The sequence below is a fragment of the Salmo salar genome, chromosome 10 (genome assembly GCF_965601325.2).
Source record: "Salmo salar chromosome 10, fSalSal1, whole genome shotgun sequence".
NCBI lineage: Eukaryota > Metazoa > Chordata > Actinopteri > Salmoniformes > Salmonidae > Salmo > Salmo salar.
Window position 1 is genome coordinate 114,984,570 of NC_138300.1, and position 19,768 is coordinate 115,004,337.

At 43.4% G+C, this 19,768-nt stretch overlaps 1 protein-coding gene across 2 annotated transcripts; it reads right to left on the minus strand.

Annotated features, from left to right (window-relative positions):
• Positions 1 to 10,056: 10,056 nt before the first annotated feature.
• Positions 10,057 to 12,535, minus strand: LOC106561636 (ladderlectin). Of its 2 annotated transcripts, none has more exons than XM_045711105.2 (6): positions 12,460 to 12,535; positions 11,583 to 11,670; positions 11,232 to 11,365; positions 10,929 to 11,063; positions 10,506 to 10,617; positions 10,057 to 10,345 (listed from the first exon to the last, which is right to left on the minus strand). In XM_045711105.2, the coding sequence occupies exons 2-6, from the start codon at positions 11,656 to 11,658 to the stop codon at positions 10,275 to 10,277; spliced, it is 528 nt and encodes a 175-aa protein (XP_045567061.1). In that variant the 5' UTR covers positions 11,659 to 11,670; positions 12,460 to 12,535; the 3' UTR covers positions 10,057 to 10,274. The 2 variants fall into 2 exon arrangements, with proteins under 2 accessions (XP_045567061.1, XP_045567062.1); XM_045711106.2 differs by having other exon boundaries at positions 10,058 to 10,345; positions 11,583 to 11,667.
• Between the last annotated feature and the right edge of the window lie 7,233 nt (positions 12,536 to 19,768).

Here is a 19,768-nt window from a genome sequence, read left to right on the forward strand (position 1 = left end):
TTGGTTTGGTCCAAAATAATCCATCGTTATATCCGAATAGCGGCGTTTTGTTCGTGCGTCCCAGACACTATCCGAAATGGTAAATCAGGGTCGTGCGCATGGCGCAATTCGTGACAAAAAAATTCTAAATATTCCAATACCGTACCTCGAAGCATGTCAACCGCTGTTTAAAATCAATTTTTATGCAATTTATCTCGTAAAAAAGCGATAATATTCCGACCGGGAATCTCCTTTTCGGCAAACAGAGGAAAAAACACAAAGACGGGGGCGACCAGTGCACGCGCCTAAGCCCACAGTCCCTTGATCGGCCACTTGAGAAAGGCGATAATGTGTTTCAGCCTGGGGCTGAAATGACGACATTCAGGTTTTTCCCGGGCTCTGAGAGCCTATTGGAGCCGTGGGAAGTGTCACGTTACAGGCAGAGATCCTTTGTAATTGAATGAGATGTCAAAGAAAGACAATAAATGGTCAGACAGGCCACTTCCTGTAAAGGAATCTCTCAGGTTTTGACCTGCCATTTGAGTTCTGTTATACTCACAGACACCATTCAAACAGTTTTAGAAACTTTGGAGTGTTTTCTATCCAAAGCCAATAATTATATGCATATTCTAGTTACTGGGCAGGAGTAGTAACCAGATTAAATCGGGTACGTTTTTTATCCAGCCGTGTCAATACTGCCCCCTAGCACATACAGGTTAATCATTGGCATTGATTAATTAATTCAATTTGCTTTTGCAAATTCATTCACGTCCAACTTCCACATTACTGGTACAGTACTGATGGTTCGTCAACATCTATGAATAGATTAAACTTGTCTTTGCAGCTTCCAATGAATTCCAAACCCAAACATTGAAAAAAATAGGAAAATTTTTCCTCTAAATTTTTCTAATAATGTGCAAGCTACCAAAGGAGGTGGTCACCACTCCTCCGCTAATTAGTGTACCTCAACCCATAAAAGGATCGATCTCTGACCTCAGCAGGGATACCAACCCTAATTATGACATTGGCGAAAACACAGCCGAAATTGCGAACGCTCTCCAAAATCAACCATCAAACACAGGCTTTGTGACGGTTCTCTCCACTTTAGCACTTATGTATCACCATCAAAGGTTGGCATCGATCCAATACCACAGTGCACAGCTGAAGCACGTGCAAGACATGGCTAACATGAGGGCAAAGGTGGAGAGAACTGAGCAACTATTGACAAAAGCAGGAAATGAAAACATTCTGCGTTTGAAATCGGAAGAATTAAAAGTAATTGCAAATACTTATGACGATGAACGAGCACAAACTCTCCAACAAAATCATCGTCTGCAGGAACAACTCGATTTAGCCAAAACATAATGCGATGTAGTCCACGCCAAACTAGATAAATCTGTCGAGTTATCTACAAACAGGAACGCGCAATTTGATAACATGCAGGCAGTTTTGTTGAACGTTACTCAAGGTAACAATGTTCTACTCCAAATTCTGCAGACCAAAGACGATCAGTTGATGAACACAATGACAACGTTGGATGACAAATCAGCAGAACTTATTGAAGTTGCTGACCAAATGAATGATGAGAGAACTCAGGTGATGAGGATGGAAATATTGATTTCTAAGCAAGCAGAGGAAATCTCATCACTGAATCTCTCGCTCCGTACTCGAGACCTCAATCTGCAAACCATGACAGATAATTTTGAGACCGAAAGGAGCAGGTGTGACACTCACGTGTCCAAAATTGGTACTCTAAGCGCTCAAGTGGACTCTGCAAGGCAGCAGAAGACCACCCTTAGGTACCATCTGGAGGAAGTCCAGAATGGTCACGCTCTACAGCATGACTACCCATCCAAGCAACCGGAGTCCGGTACTCAAAGGAGTGAAGACGATAGGTTTCAGACATTGCCTCCATGATGTGTCCCTCAGTCTTCTCCTCTTGGCCATTCGGCACTGAGTAATATGGAGCCTCTTGGCCAACAAAGCCAAAGCACGGCTTCTCCTCTTGGCCTGTCGGCCCCAATTTCTCCACAGGATGAAGCCAACACTCTCCGCCCGCTTGGCGCGGAATACCTTGACAAACTCGTCAAGAATTTCCCCACCTTTGACCCCGTTCCAGGTCAGCCAAACGATACTGAGACGTTCCTAGCTGACATAGAGGACGCGTTGGGTGGCTACCCGAATGCTACGGGTTCTGACAGGGTTTACCTGTTGAAGCGAACGTCGAATAGACACGTGACGAGGTTCATTCGCCTACAACAGCAACACGTGCTAAATGACTACGCTAAACTTGCCACAGCTTTGAAATTAGAATTCAGTGGTTCTGCGACTCGCAAACACGATAGCTCACTGGCTAACACGGTCAAACAAGCTCGGAACGAACACCCACAAGCTTTCTATCATAGGCTTCGTTCAGCTTACTTTGGCCTATTCACGGAAACAGGAATGGAAGAGCTGTTACCATTCAAACAAATGTTTCTGTCGAACATGTATCCCACCTTCATTACCTACTTGGGCCCTGCAGCCCACGTTGGCTTGCCTATCTTACAACTCAGAGAGCTTGCAAGCACAGCTTTTGAGGCATCAAAAGCTCGCAACGCTAAGAGCCCTGACCACTCGGTTTTGAAGTTTGACCAGGAGCACTCACTCCAGTTAGAGGGTGCATTATCAGGTATTGGAGCGTCGAGAGCTGACGCACAACAACAGTTTCTACAACGAAACCATGATTCCAATAACCGCCGCGGTCGAAATAACTGTAAAGTACGTCGCCTTCAAAAAGACTACTGCTACAATCGACCTGTTCGCTACGTTCCTGCACCCAACCCACACAAAGTGTCAGAACACAAGGGTAACAAAGGGTTGAAGGACGATCAAAACGTAGACCAATGTTCTCCAGAAGTTCCACTACGTGAAGAACTAAAGCGAGAACAATTTGAGAAAAGGGTAAAAGATAAGTCACAAGGACTAGACGGGGAATTACCGGACACCAGGTCCGCAGGAATTAACACCCATAGCAAGGATGTTAAAGTTCAAATTTCTCCCGCTCTCATTCAAGACCCTATCCAGGGCCCGCCTGATCAAGAAACAAGCCCCCGGGCTTTGTCTGTAGACTCTGATACAAAATTTAAGAAGAAATGGTGAAACGCTTCGTTAAAGCCAAGCCCACTCAAAATCGGAAAAGTCAATCTGCTTCCACCTTGAACAGAAATGGCACATCACGTCGTTGCGAACGACCACTCCACTTTGTGGGGAATATGTCCACTAACCACGAATCTAAACGGCCATACCTGGAAACAGTCCTGGAGGACTGCTTAACTTGTCATGCGCTAATTGATTCGGGTGCGACAATATCACTCATCTCTCAAACATTGTTTGATGATCTCAAAAGGGCTTTGAAGCCAACTAAAGTATTTGCACAGCTGGATAAAAAAATGTACCCGATTTAATCTGGTTACTAATCCTACCCAGTAACTAGAATATGCATATACTTATTATATATGGATAGAAAACACCCTAAAGTTTCTAAAACTGTTTGAATGGTGTCTGTGAGTATAACAGAACTCATTTGGCAGGCAAAACCCTGAGACAGATTCTGACAGGAAGTGGATACCTGATGTGTTGTATTACCTTTAAACCTATGCCATTGAAAAACACAGGGGCTGAGGAATATTTTGGCACTTCCTATTGCTTCCACTAGATGTCACCAGCCTTTACAAAGTGTTTGGAGTCTTCTGGAGGGAGATCTGACCGAACAAGAGCCATGGAACGATGATGGCCCATTAGACACCTGGCGCGCGAGTTCATGTTGGGTACCCTCGTTCTAATACGTTATAAAAGAGAATGCATTCGTCCACCTTGAATATTATTCATGTTCTGGTTAAAAAAGGCCCTAATGATTTATGCTATACAACGTTTGACATGTTTGAACGAACGTAAATATATTTTTTCCCCTCGTTCATGAAGTGAAGTCCGGCGGGCTTAGATCATGTGCTAACAAGACGGAGATTTTTGGACATAAATGATGAGCTTTTTTGAACAAAACTACATTCGTTATGGACCTGTGATACCTGGAAGTGACATCTGATGAAGAGAATCAAAGGTAATGGATTATTTACATAGTATTTTCGATTTTAGATCTCCCCAACATGGCGGCTAGTCTGTATCGCAACGCGTATTTTTCTGGGCGCAGTGCTCAGATTATTGCAAAGTGTGATTTCCCAGTAAGGTTATTTTTAAATCTGGCAAGTTGATTGCGTTCAAGAGATGTAAATCTATAATTCTTTAAATGACAATATAATATTTTACCAATGTTTTCTAATTTTAATTATTTAATTTGTGGTGCTGACTTGAATGCCGGTTATTGGAGGGAAACGATTTCCTGAACATCAACGCCACAGTAAAACGCTGTTTTTGGATATAAATATGAACTTGATAGAACTAAAAATGCATGCATTGTCTAACACAATGTCCTAGGAGTGTCATCTGTTGGAGATTGTAAAAGGTTAGTGCATAATTTTAGCTGATTTTATGGTTTTGGTGACGCCTGTCTTTGAATTGGCACAACATTACACACAACTCTTGTAAATGTACTGTCCTAACATACTCTAAATGTATGCTTTCGCCGTAAAACCTTTTTGAAATCGTAAAACGTGGTTAGATTAAGGAGATGTTTATCTTTCAAAGGGTGTAAAATAGTTGTATGTTTGAAAAATTTGAATTTTGACATTTATTTGGATTCAAATTTGCCGCTCTTGAAATGCACCTGCTGTTGATGGAGTGCACCACGGGTGGGACGCTTGCCCATAGAGGTTAAAAGTGGAACGATGCGAAACTACACTTCAAGGGGTCACTCAGACTACCTCGCCTCTCACATTGAGAGTCATGCTGAAACTACAGTTCAAGGACGTATCGCTCGTTCACCCTGTGTATGTTACCAGCCTCGAAACTGTACCCCTGCTACTTGGAGCAGACTTGATGGATCGATTACTCCCATTGATGGATTGGAAAACCAACCAGGTATGGTCACAGGCCACAGTGCCTTCTCCACTGACCACACTGTCTTCCCCTAACACTAGCTGCAACGCAGTCATTCACGAGGGGTATCTGTCGAAAGCACCCCTTGGGAAAAAGACGTTTAGAAACCTCTGGGTGCAGAATCCGATCCAAGGAGATATTACGATATCTCGACACATTCCATCAGCCAATCTGATTGACCATTCTTTTCATGATTTCGAGCCAGCTGTCTCTGTGGATGAGCAACTTCCCTCCTCCTTGCAGTTGTGCAATACGGTAGTTGAGATGAACTTCTCTTGCCCTTCGGACACTTCCGCAAGCACTGCGGCCGTCTCAGCAAGAAAAACATTGATGCGCAGAGTACACTCTGCTTCCGATGATACACCGTCTTCTTTGTTGGGGACTGTCACCCCTTACAATGACACTAATGGCGTCAGTCCAGCAACTGACCCGATGACTCCCACTGGTGAAACACTTTGCGATATCACAGACCGATATCCTCGTCTCAGTTTACAGGTACTGAAGAGGTTGCCACACGCGGACGCGGTGGTGACTGACAGACCTCGACAGCCACTGAGGGTGTTGAAGCACAAACACCAGGAGATTTGGTTGAAAGGTTACAGCCATTCTCATAATAACGCGGCCACTGACAACTCGTACATAGGGTCCGACCTTTTCGTTTGCGCCTCGGAGACCAACACCACCCGCTGGTGGGGGGGTCCCGAGACACAAAGGGGGGGAATAGTAGCCCAGACCCATGATGAGCCTCATCGAGGCCGGTGGGGGGGTCGAGACTACGGACAACACCGTACGAGGCCGCCAGAGCATAAATCAAATCTAGTTGTAACCTCCCCTATGAGAACAGTGAGGAGCAGACAGGCCCCTAGACGGGGATTATCTTAGAACACATCTAAGATAGTACTGAGGTGTACCACACTGGTCGTAAAGGAAGTCCAATGGACTTGTCCACCTCCAAAACAAATGGCAACAATAATCATTCCTTGCCATGTGTAGGTTCAACTACAATACAACTAGTAATATGCTCCAATCATGTGTTCCGATAGATAATATTTCAGAATAAATCGGTAGGACAACTGGACCCCTTGAATACCAGTACCAATACCACAGTCAGTCCAGCAACACTCAGTAAGAGGATTAGTAACCTCACAAGTTAAATTGCTATTGATAATAGCGTCATAGGAGTCACTCAGAGTGGAACACGGGGAAGGGAATCTCCATTGCACTCTTCCAATGGTTAACACATGCCACTAATAAATAGAACCCTCCGTTCAGGAGAAAAGTTATTAGAAGTCATGAACCATGATCACACCACGTACGACTGGTCTAATACTTAAAGAGTACTTCCGTCGTGAGGTTAGCTCCTCCGTGGATAACATAGCTATGAAATAGACTTCATACCTACTGCCACTACAATAGTGGAAGACACAGTGACTTGTAGAAAAACTACTACAGACTCCCTTGACACCAATTCTGACTGACCTCCAGGCATTGACCTGAAAATTACCTGACTACGTCTGACTCATTCTGAACAAGTTGTAATCTGCCAGGATACTTGGTTTTCTTCCCTTGACATGCGCGATTGTGTAAGCATAAACGCACATGCACAACGGAACATCCGATTAGGATTTATGCTAGGATCACTTAAGGGTCCAAGCAAAATACCAGCCTTAGTAAAGTTGAACATTTACTTCTAGGCCTTTGACTCTACAGCACTCACCAGTTTTCTAACCAGAAGTCCATAGGTCATCCCTGTAGACTGCCCAAAACTAGTGCCTTACAGCTGTAGACTTATCATATAGTTGTCAACTTAGGATAGTACCCTAAGCGCCACCCCGCAAATTAGGAAAGCCCTAGATATGACATTAGACAAGGCCATGATAGGGTCATTTTGCCAAGACCATGGACGTAGATAGAATACAGTCCAATTAGATGATTAAGGTGGCATAACTATATTTTGTTTTGTTTATGCTTTCATTCATTTTGTTTCATTTTCTTCGGCGCATAGAAAGTGATAGAGCCATAAACAACTCCCCCATACAACCATCAGTTAGTGCCACAACGCCGCTCATTTGGGAGGAAATGTAATGATATATTTCATGTGTGTGTGCATTGTTAACATCTGCCTAAGTTACTGCCCAGATATTCCAGTCTGAACGACCAGACGATGGGTCCGGAACGGCGATCCCAATCCGGACATCCGCTGCCGAGCCATGGAACGGACTTCTTCATTTGCAGAGAACCTACCCGGGTCGACCACCAGAGGGGGGACTGCAATAGCAACCACCAACTGGACATCTGCTGCCCAGCCTTGGAGCGGATTTCTTCATTTGCAGACACCCTACCCGGGTCGACCGCCAGATGGGGACCACAACGATGATCCACAACCAGGACAACCCACGTTCATTTTTATGTTGGTTTACAACATGCAGTTTAATCGCAAGATTGAACCCAACATGGGGGGACTGTCATGACGTTGGCCTGTGGGTAAGGTTTATGACCCCCCCCATAAATACCTTTCTCCCTTCCCCTCTCTGACCCTACTGAAGGACTTGAATAGTCTGTGTTAAATATAGAGAGTCTGGGAACATCAAACAAATGGGGAAAAGGAACCATATTTTGGTAATAAAACCAGTTGGAAATATGCTTGGGAACGTAATGAGTATGTATGTCAGTTCGGTTGTCATCTGAGACATTATGACTGATGACAGGACGACATAAACTGTACCTGAGAAAGTATACACCCTCTAGTTATCAGAGTAACATGGAATTGTTATGCAATTGAAATGTTTGATATTGAAATTGTTTGTTAGGAGATTAAATCTAATTTTAGCTTCCAAATGAGAGAATTGGGTTTTCATAAGGAAAGTGCCCTGCTTGATCAGTGGCCCACCCCTGTGAAGAGACAGGGGTTATAAACGATGAAACACATCCACCCCCTCTCCACTATATAAGCCTTTGACGAAAAGATAACCACGTTGTTCCAGTACGTGAGGTCTGCAGCCACTACGTTAGAAGGACACACAGGTCAAGTACAGAACTAAGCCAACCTCGGCGTGAGCTTTGGTGGCGAATGGTATGAACTTTGAGCTTATTCACCACAGAAGTGATACTTCCTAGCCGTTGAGTTAGCAGCGGCCGCTGTAGATGTGGTCTAGGAAAGGACGGACGACGGATCCAGTCTAACAGACGGACGAAGATACCACCACGTATCCAATTTACCACCAGAGACATTCTTCCGAGTACAGGAAGATCTGTTGGCCAACCCGGCCAGCATCTACGACCAATCTACCGAAGCGCAGCTCAGAGTAAATATTTATTGCATTTTCCTTTTCCAAATGGGTGGTAATTTAGAATGCATAAGATAATGTATTTACGATAGCATAGCTGCTGTTTGTTTGTTCCTAAATCTTCCCGCTCTTTCATTCAAGCCCAACCCCCTTTCCTTTGTGTAACCAGCCATGATACAGGTTCCGTCCACCAGGACGTTTTCTGTATGACATCATTTGTGTTCTGTGTATTTGTAATTCTGTGTGATTGGTTTAGGTATTTAGTAAATAAATAATTAAACCCAATTTTGTATTGCTGATTCAACTTGTTAGCCAGGGTTCGTGAAGATAGCCAAGAATTTACAACTTTCATTATGAGACTGAAAATAAGATAAGGGTTAATATTGACTGCTACCGATGTAAAGTATTACTAAGTATTTTAAGAGTTTATTCGGAAGATAACGGCTCTATAAACGTTCTTCCGTGGTGCCCCGACTTTCTAGTTAATTACATTTACATGATTAGCTTAATCAGGTAATATTAATTAGAGAAAGAATTTTATAGGTTAGCATGTCATATCACTTAATCCGGCATAGCCAAAGACATGACACCGTCTATCTAATAGGAGTACAATCTCCATAACTTCACTTACTAAATCAGTGAATACATTTCATAAGCATCACCCTCTAATTCAACCTTACAATACCAATGTTCCATGGGGGTTTAATTAATGAAACCCCAAACATCCGGTGCTGTTTCCTATGGAAACCTACCAAGGCTAACTCACAACAGTAACATAAAAATGCAATGTCAGCTGTAAAATGTAAGTAGTGAATACATTTAAATATCTAGAGTTAACCTTAGAATTACAGACTCTGCAATATGCATGAAAATGAATCCTGATGTTTCAACTCTAACCTCTCCGTTGATAAGTGCCCAACCGGCCAAAAGATGGCGCTATTATTCCTTTTACATCCTTTGTCATAATGGTGGTGTGAAGAAGTTCTAAACGAATGCTTCCGATTTACAGCCACTGTGACATGTCTGGGTTTACCCTTTTGTTTGTGGCTTAGCTTAGTTTACTAGCTTATTGATCTAGCCTACATTCACCATGATCAGCTGACATAGCCCACCTCAGTAGTGGTTCTAGCAAATTATACTTTTAACAAACTCCCATTCATCTGTGAAACTAGCTTGCTTAGCCTGCAATGTGTGATGATTAAGTGTGTTTTTGCAGAAAATGTTGGCCAATGTTAAAAAATATATAATTTTTCTACAGGAGCAGTTAATTAAGGTTGATTTATTTATTTTTGGTTGTGATTTGCCCTTTTTTCACTTTGACAGCATGGCCCTGTCACGCTGGGAGTACCATACCATACAAGACTAATACATTTGGCTATAACAAGCACATATTATACTCACACATGCATATACCCAGTAAGAGTTTTGGAAGTGTAAAGCTACATTCTGGGATTCGACAAAAAACAAAATGGCCGAACCACTACTTTTTATACAGGGAGGGGGGTGTGGTAGGGAAATATAACACCTCTCAAATGCATAGACAGTGCTCTGACAGTCTGTGACATCCACCTGATAGTTTTGAACTTATTTTAAAGGTACATACATTGTTTGTTTACGTTCGTGGAGTAATACAAATTTGTGGTCTTAAAAGAGAAGAATTTATGAACTATATTCTTCAAGAATCAAAAGTTGAAATGACCATTGAACAGACTCTCAGATCCTAGACTGGAAACCTTTCAAAGGATTTGACAATTATGGCAGTATCATTCATGTTTAATAATTAAAATAATGTGTACAGCAGTTTTATTGACAACAAACAACAGAATCATTACTCAACATTTATGCACAACAAGTAACTAAAATGTTAATTTTACAGAAACAAATAATTTTAAAAGTATTTGACTTGTGTGTTCAGTTAGGATGCTGACACTGGAAAAACATGTATTTTTCAGTTGAGTTGATGTTTTGCTGGATTTAACAGGTTCTCAGTGCGCACACCATGGGCAATTTCACTTCACAGTTTAAATCGTTCCACGTTTTGTCACCTTCAGAGGAAACACGGAACAGAAATGAACTCTTAAATCAACTCAGATATAGACACAACAATATCATTGTCTGTGTGTGTGCCAGATTTCTTTGTTAAATGTACAATTTAAAAGTTACATTTTATGAATGGATCAGTGAATGATAGTGGGCTAACTGTACCTCCCGCGTTCATCTGAAGACAGTGCTCATTGCCACCATAATTATTGGGCTCTCCTTGCCCCCAGCTCTGGTAATCAAATTTGGAGCCGTCACTCCAGAACCATAGTTTGTTCTGTGGGGAAGAATTAAGGTCTCAGTTTCAAAGAAATACCATATTATCATTATTCATTTTTTTATTATTATTATTGGTATTATTGTTAGTAGGTGTGCTTGCTGAAACATACTTATTTTCTTTCCTGCATCACCTGTAATGCCAAACCGCAAAAGCTACCAACACAAAAACAACTTTAAAACGTGTAGACTGGCACTGGTACTGGGCATTTTTTGGGGGAGTACATCTATCAGATCTTTCAAACCTAGATCTGACTTCACAAGTGACCCTTGAGATATTGATGATCCTATTCATCTGTGAGTATACTCTACCTGAACAGAATTAAATCCTCCAATCCAGGTAGGTTGATGTTGGCCGGTGTTTCTCAACACCAATTGCTGTAAATTATAGTTCTCCACACAGTCTTTTATAGACGCCAGGTTTGCTTGAAAGGACAGACAGTGGTTCTAGAGAATGCGGCGGACAGGGACAAAGACATTTCATAATGTAAGTATTAGTCAGTAGGCCAGTCTGTGAGAATTTGTTTTCTGGACTCACAATAACCTCAAAACAAATAAGCGAGTTGATTTCAATTGAACTTCTACTTTAAGTAGAAGTGGGTAAGCATGATATACCTCAGCTTGGGGCCATGTCATTGCATTGTTGACAAACATAAAGCAACGTGATTTGTATTTGGTCCAACCTCCGGGACATGGACGATCACTCTCTGCTGCTTCTGCTTCCTGCTGTTCCTCCACCACCCCAGCCTCTGTAAGGAGGAGACACAGTGCACGTTCCAAATTGCAGTTGACTTTAAAGGTGAGAGGATACTGACTGATCTACAAATCACCTTGCATAATAAATAACTATTCAATATTACTTGTAGATTAGTCAGTCAGTCACACGCACGCACGCACGCACACACACACACACACGCACACATTAATGAATTCGTAATGTAAAGAGTAAAATGGATTCCCTCTTACTTGCGGCACGTAGATCAAAGGCCTCGCCCAGAACAATGGCAGCGCTGAGAAGCAGAAGAATGGTCAACATCGCCATTGATATAGTCTTCTGAGAGAGAGAGAGCGCCACACAGACAGACAGAGAGACAGACAAATACAGTGAGAGAGAGAAGCCGTTAAGACAAATTCAGTGAGTACTTCAGAGTAGGTAAATGCAGTTTCCCTAGCCTCTCCTCGATTACTCCCAGCCATTCCACTTAGCTGATGTATCCCACTGCTATCACATCATTTTCAATGAATTAAGGGCTAGTGATTAGTTGACCATTTGTCAGCTGTGGAATAAATCCAGTTTCACTTATTGAATAAATCCAATAAGTGAAACTGGGGGAACTGGAGGAGAGGTTATGGAAAAACAGTATGGAACTCCTAAGGCAACGTTTCCCCAACTCGGTCATGCGGTGCACATTTTGAACCGAGTTTGGGAAACGCTATGCTAAGGAATACCAGGTATCATTCCTTCAACCACATACAATAGAATAGCCTAGCACACAGGAATATGTATGCTTCCTAAAGGGCACCATATTCCCTATGTAGTGCACTACTTTTGACCAGGACCCACAGTGCACTACATAGGGAATAGGATGCCATTAGGATGCTCGCCATACCTTGTCTGAGATTGACTATTCAATTCAATGGTAAGGAGAAGTCTATGCTTTTGAATTCAGGAGGCTGCTTTCCAAATGACACCGTACTCCCTATATAGTGCACTACTTTGACCAGCAACACATACTGTAGGCCCTATGGGTCCTGTTCAAAAGTATCACACTACATAGGGAGTAGGGTACCAATTGGAATGCAAGCAGGTACAGTTTTAAATTAATATCTGTTGAAATCTCACCTTCTGAAATCTTCAGTTGTAGCTTCCCTTCTTCAGAGATCTTCAAAGAACTTCACTGGGTCTCTCTCTGTGTCCTAAATTCTACCTATCCCTCCTCTCCTTTAAATAGGTTTTTAAGAGACACCTTCTTCAAGAGTAGAGGAGGGTTGGTTTGTATTAACTCTGTTTGCTTCCCTGAAACAGCTGTGAAGGAAAACATGTCACATGCCTACTTAAGGCCTTAAGGCCACAGCATGGTGATCAGGCCTTTTAACAAGAACCACCACAGACGAAGGCCAAATTCACCAGATGATCCTTGACCTGTTTGTTTGAATGCAGAATAAGAACCCTCTCTGTACCACAATTTTCCAACACTCTCAGAAAATGGGTACAGTTAGGGTACAGTATTGTTCCCTGGGGTATAAAATATCAAATTACACATAATGTACCTTTAGAGGTTCGGTATTTTAGGGTACATGTGCAGATAATCTAGTATTATGGTACATGTTTGTCCCTATTATGTTTTATGTGAAGGTACAATCATTGGCGGTGTGGCCTAGTTGGGCCATGGCTTTCAGTTAGTTATTTTTGGCCACCCGCAAAAATAAGTCTTGTAGCAGTTTAAGTCATTTATGGATATGTTAATTAAAGTTTGAACATGTCTGCTAACTGTTCTGAAGTCTTTAAAAAGGCTTACATAATAGCATTTGACATTAAAGTGCTGAGCAAAAAGTATTTTCTGTGAGCCGGATTGTTTAGCTCCGTTCACATAAAATATATGTTGATTTGGCTCCCACATAGCTCTTTGTTCAAAATGCTTAAAAACTGACAGAGAATCATGGAAAAATTGCAAATCTCTTTTGCAAAGTCTAAAAAAGTAGCCTACCATTGTGTTGAATGTTTGAATGTAGTGTAATGTTTTTTACGCACCGCAAAAATGAGAGTGGCTCAGAATGAAGCACTCTCCCCAATATAGATTTTTTTCTGTGGTGAGAATTCAACATCTTCAGAGAATGAGTCTGAAGTGAACTGCAGAGAATTGTTGTTTGCGCCTCAAAAAGCAGTAGTAGAAGCCTGCAAATCAGGGAGCCAAATGAACGGCTCTTTCATCCATTCGATTCAGTTCCTGACGTTCACCAAAAAGGTATATTCAAAAAGAGCTGTTCATTCGCAAACAACCCATCACTAGTACAGGGCTCTTGGGTAAATGATTAAGGTGCTGGTTTGACAAACCTGCAAGGGTACAAGTATTCACCTATAACTAATGGTACAACAGACCTTATAGGGTACAGCTACAGCAGGGGTTCCCAAACCTTTTTGGCCCACGACCCCATTTGATTAAAAAAAAATCATTCTGAAGGAAGTTTGCTTTGAAGTGACTGAAATGCATCAGAAAGGTATTGGGCAGTTCAGAAGATCATCAGGCAGTGATTTTGTATGATTTTCAGTGTAGAAAATAACATTCTCCCTCCAGCTGGATTTAGTGCCTTGTCTTGTCCATTCTGTTCTAAGGAGGCTTGTGGGCATTCCAGAGGTGAACAGAAAACACGTGTTCCTGAGAGTCTCATCTTTCAGCGATGGGGTGATAATATTTTACACTTAAACCGTTCAAGAGATAAGACCACATTTGTAGGAAGAAAACAGAAACAGCTCTATTTATTAAACACATCTAGGGCCTACCGTTTACTGACGTAACCCAGGTTCTATAAACCAAGCGTGAGTTTATCTCACGACCCCATGTCCAAGTCGGCAACCCCACATGGGGTCAAGACCCCTAGTTTGGTAAACGCTGCACTACAGTGACAAGGGCTTGTACCCCTTTAAGTACAATTCAGTACCTTTTTTTCTTCAAGTACATGTTAAGCCCTGGCGTAGTGACTGTGTGCATTGAGAGTTGTTTGTATTCTGTCAATGCCTCAGGATGCCACTGTGTAAACATTCCTTGGAATTATAATTAAGTGAATTATCTTATTGAATAAATAACTTTTCTGTGATGATATCTGGGAGAAGGCATGTCTGAAGTAAACAGAGTACTTGACCTAAAGCAAGTCCTGCCTGGTTTACCTGTTTGTGTAACGGCTGTCGAAAGGAGCAGACCAAAGTGCAGCGTGGTTGTTGTTCCACATTTGATTTAATCCGTGAAACTTAGCAATACATAAATAACTCAATTTGACAAAACAACAAACTGTGACGCAAAGAGAAACAAACACTACTCAAAATATAATAACCCACAAAACCCAGGGAGAAAAACCCCTACTTAAATATGATCTCCAATTAGAGACAACGAGGACCAGCTGCCTCCAATTGGAGATCAACCCAAAAAACAACATAGAAATAAAAAACTAGATCTTAAACATAGAAATACAAAACATAGAAAAACACAAAACACCCCCTGTCACTCCCTGACCTACTCTACCATAGAAAATAACCTCTTACTATGGTCAGGACGTGACCGTACCCCCCCCCAAAGGTGCAGACTCCGAATGCTACTAAACAAAAACAAAAGGGAGGGTAGGGTGGGCAACTCCTGTTTATGGTGGCTCAAATGCAGTCCACATAACCTTAACCTCCAGCAGAGGAGGCGGTTCCGGTTCGGGGCGTAATCCCCGCTCCACCCGCTGATCCTTCTGCTTTATTACCAAAGGACCGTGGATTGTCGTCGAAATAACCGGAATGTAGATCATTGCTGGAGACTCTGGGCTGCAGGCCGCCACTGGAGACTCCGGGCTGGGGAGCGTCGCTGGAGGCTCCGGGTTGGGGAGCGTCGCTGGAGGCTCCGGGTTGGGGAGCGTCGCTGGAGACTCCGGGCCGGGGAGCGTCGCTGGAGACTCCAGGCCGGGGAGCGTCGCTGGAGGCTCCGGACCGGGGACCGTCGCTGGAGGTTCCGGACCGGGGACCGTCGCTGCATGCTCAGTGCTATGGATCGTCGCTACAGGTTTTGCGCCATGGATCATCCTTGGAGGCTTCGTGCAATGGATCATCACTGGAGGCTCCAGGCCATGGATTATCTCTTTATCTCTGGAGGCTTCGTGCCATGGATCATCCCTACAGGCTCAGGGCCATGGATCATCACTGGAGGCTTCGTGCCATGGATCATCCCTACAGGCTTCAGACCATAGATCATCAGTGGAGGCTTCTTTCGTGGAGCTGGAATAGGTCTCACCGGACTAGAGAACGTCGCTGAGAGTTCTGGACTAGGGAACGTCGCTGGAGGCCGAGTGCGCGGAGCAGGCACAGGGTATAGTGGGCCGTGGAGGCACACTGGAGGTCTGGAGCTTATGGCTGGCTCAACCTGTCCTGGCTGGATAAACTCCGTAGCCCGACAAGCGCGAGGCGTTGTGACAGGTCGCAAAGGGTTTGTGTTGGCGAACTGGGGGTACCGTGCGTAGAGCTGGCACAGGATAACCTGGGCCGAGAAGACGCACCGGAGACCAGGAATGCTGAGCAGGCATACACCTTCCTGGCACCGCACCTGTGAGGAGCTTGCACCGAGCGCACCGGGCTGTAGCTGCGCGCAGGTGACACAGTGCGTATCTCTGCATAACATGGTGCTTGCTTGATCACTCGCCCCCCACAGTAAGCACAGGGAGTTGGCTCAGGTCTCCAACCTGACTCTGCCAATCTCCCCATGTGCCCCCCCCCCAAAAAAATGTTTTGGGGGGGGGCTGCCTCTTGTGCTTGCCTTGTTGCCAGGCTAGTTCCTCCTCTCGTCGCCGCTCTGCTCTCGCTGCCTCCACCTGTTCCCATGGGAAGCGATCTCATCCAGCCTGGATCTCCTCCCATGTCCAGGATCCCTTGCCGTCCAGAACTTCCTCCCAGGTCCATTCCTTTCCACGCTGCTTGGTCCTTTTGTGGTGGGTTATTCTGTCATGGCTGTCGAAAGGAGCAGACCAAATTGCAGCGTGGTTGTAGTTCCACATTTTATTTAATCCGTGAAACTTAGCAATACATAAATATCTGAATTTGACAACACAACAAACCGTGATGCAGAGAGAAACAAACACTACTCAAAATATAATAACCCACAAAACCCAGGGAGAAAAACCCCTACTTAAATATGATCTCCAATTAGAGACAATGAGGACCAGCTGCCTCCAAATGGAGATCAACCCCCAAAAAACAACATAGAAATAGAAAAACTAGAACTTAAACATAGAAATACAAATCATAGAATCGATATCATAAGGTGAATGCACCAATTTGTAAGTCACTCTGGATAAGAGCGTCTGCTAAATGACGTAAATGTAAATGTAAATGTAAATAGAAAAACACAAAACACCCCCTGTCACGCCCTAACCTACTTTACCATAGAAAATAACCTCTTACTATGGTCAGGACGTGACAGTTTGAATGCAGAATGAGTGAATCATCTCTGTTCCCGAGTTCTCCGACATGCTGAACCCTGACATAACCTATTGAGGAAATTACTTTGAGGACACATTTTCGGAAATGTAAATAGAATCAATAACGTAAAAACCAAATAAAAAACATTTCTAAACAGTGGGTAACACTTCTTTTGAAGGGGGGATACATCAGGCATCAATAACACCTGATGAAACCAGAGGGGTTGGGTTAAATGTAGAAGAGACATTTCGGTAGAATGCATTCAGTTGTGCAACTGACTATGTACCCCCTTTCCCCCTTCCCCTTCATAACACTTTCATAACACATTTACAGGTAACTACCAAAATCAATGAAACAACAACATAAAGCGTCTTAATAGGGCGTTGGGCCACCATGAGCTGCCAAAACTGCTTCAATACGCCTTGGTGTAGATTCTACAAGTTTCTAGAACTCTATTGGAGAGATGCAACACAATTCTTCCACAAAAAATTCCATAATTTGGTGTTTTGTTGATGGTGGTGGAAAACACTTTCTCATGACCCGCTCCAGAATCTCCCATAAGTGCTCAATTTGGTTGAGATCTGGTGACTGAGACTCACACAAACACCCTTTAAACCCACTATTGTCACGACTTCCACCGAAGGTGGCTCCTCTCCCTGTTCGGGCAGCGCTCGGCGGTCGTCGTCGGCGGTCTACTAGCTGCCACCGATCCCTTTTCCTTTTCGTTTGGTTTTGTCTGTCTTGTGTTTCACCTGTGTCGAGTTTAGGTTCATTAGTGGGGTATTTAATCTCGCCCTACCAGTGTGGTTTCGTGCGGGATTGTTTGTGTACCTGTCGTTGGTTTGCGGTTTATTTTGTTCGTTTAGACAGGTGTATTTTTCTGGACTCATTTAGTGGGCTGTTGTATTTGGTCCTGTGCCTGTTCTTATAATGGACTCTTGAATAAACGCCTTCTCTACATTATTTACTCTCCTGCGCCTGACTTCACACCCACCTCTCCTAGGGAGCTTTGACAACTATACTCCTTTGAGACCCTTCTTTCAAAGTCTCTGAGATATCTTCTTCTAGCTATGGAAGCCAAAATAATGGGCAACTGGGCATTTTTATACGTGACTCTAAGCATGATGGGATGTTAATTACTGAATGAACTTAGGTACCACACCTGTGTGGAAGCACCTGGTTTCAACATACTTTGTATCTCTCATTTACTGAAGTGTTTCCTTCATTTTGGCAGTTAACTGTGGGTATTCATAAGGAGTTTTCAAAATAAAAGACCCCTCAAATAGATATGTATTTATGTCCATTATGCAACAGAAATGTGTATTTTTACTGCCACAGTACCCACACCTCTGATATACTCACAGGTGGGAGAATCAGGGTTAGAGATTCGTGACTGTGTGTATTGAGAGTTGTTTTTCTTCGCTTGTGATCTGTCAATGCCTCAGGACGTCACTGGGTAAACATTCCTTGGAATTATTATATTATTGAATTATAATGATCTAAATGATCTAATTGAAATATGAACCTTTCTGTGGAGAAGGCGTGTATAAAATAGACAGAGTACCTTATCTAGAGAGAGTCATGCCTGGCATAATTATCAGGCTTAGTTTTACTCATTGATACATTTCATAATTTTATCAATAAACCATAACTAAATTACAAATGGACTATTACGGGTCATCTTTTACACAAACAGACATAATTCAGAATAAGGATACTCCTTTACAGTGTTCAAATGTTGAATTTCAACTTTATTTGCCAAAACACTTTCTTACAGCAAGGGGAAGAATGTTGTTTACAAGCAGACACGTGCACATATAGGGGTCAAGGGGTGCCTGAGAATCTGCCATTTTGCCATCGACCAGTAATCGGCTCTGGTATTTCTAACACACTGTCCCATCTTTTCATTGAGGCCCCCGGCCCATTATTGCCTTGCCAACTGATGGCCAAATTCACCAGATTAACCTTTTCCTGTTAGTTTGAATGAAGAATGACTGAATCATAGCATCCTGCCACACGCTGTTCAACAACTAAACCTCAGTTCTGAGCCGGAGACCCTCACCCTCAGGACTGTTCGACAAGATGATTTGCAACTGCAAGGTGCCTCAGTTACCTTTGACGTGTCCCCTCTTGCTTAAACAGTTCAAGAATGTCAGACACGTCAGGCATTCACTGCAGACTACCTAGGCTTTTCTGAACACTCCTCCCAGTAGCAGCTCTCCAAAAGCGATATGACCACCTCTGCAAGCTGCCTTTGCCACCTGTGGACCAAGCTCAACCTCTGCTGCTGATTGGTTCAGACATGCTTCACCTTCTGATACCCATACAGCTACACTGGCTGTCCACACCAAACTCTGCTGGTACTAGCAAGGCGCTACTAGCTTTGTGCACACAGCACCAGCTGAACAACAGTGCCTGCTCACCACTACTGTTTCGCCTTCCGCCGAGCTCTTCAAAAACGTGGAGTGACTTTGGCAGATTGATACCCTTCCCTATGTGAGTGAGAAGCTGGCGACTCGCTCGAAACAAGACCAGCAAGCCATGACGCTTCTCTAGAAGTCATCTTCTAGGATATAAGTTGATGTCGTTCAGCGCTACACTACACCCATGTTTCGTTGAGTCAACGATGCAACTCTCCGCGCTCCAAAGGAAGCTGTACTGCCAAGCCTCCGTAGCACGGAGCGAAGACTCGCAAACGAGCCAAAATGCACAGAGGTGTACTGTCAGGAGATCAAGAAGCTGCTGACGGCAGGTTACGTGTCACTGTTGCCACCCGAGGTAACTGAACAATCTACTGAGTCCTGGTTTATACTCCACCATATTGTGCATCACAATGGAAAGGATAGGATTGTGTTTAACTGTTCGTTCAAGCTTAAAGGACAGTCGCTCAATGACCTTCTCTTCCCTGGACCAACGTTGGGACCATCCCTGCTCAGTGTCCTCCTCAGATTCCGTCAACATGCCGTACTTGTAAGTGGAGACATCA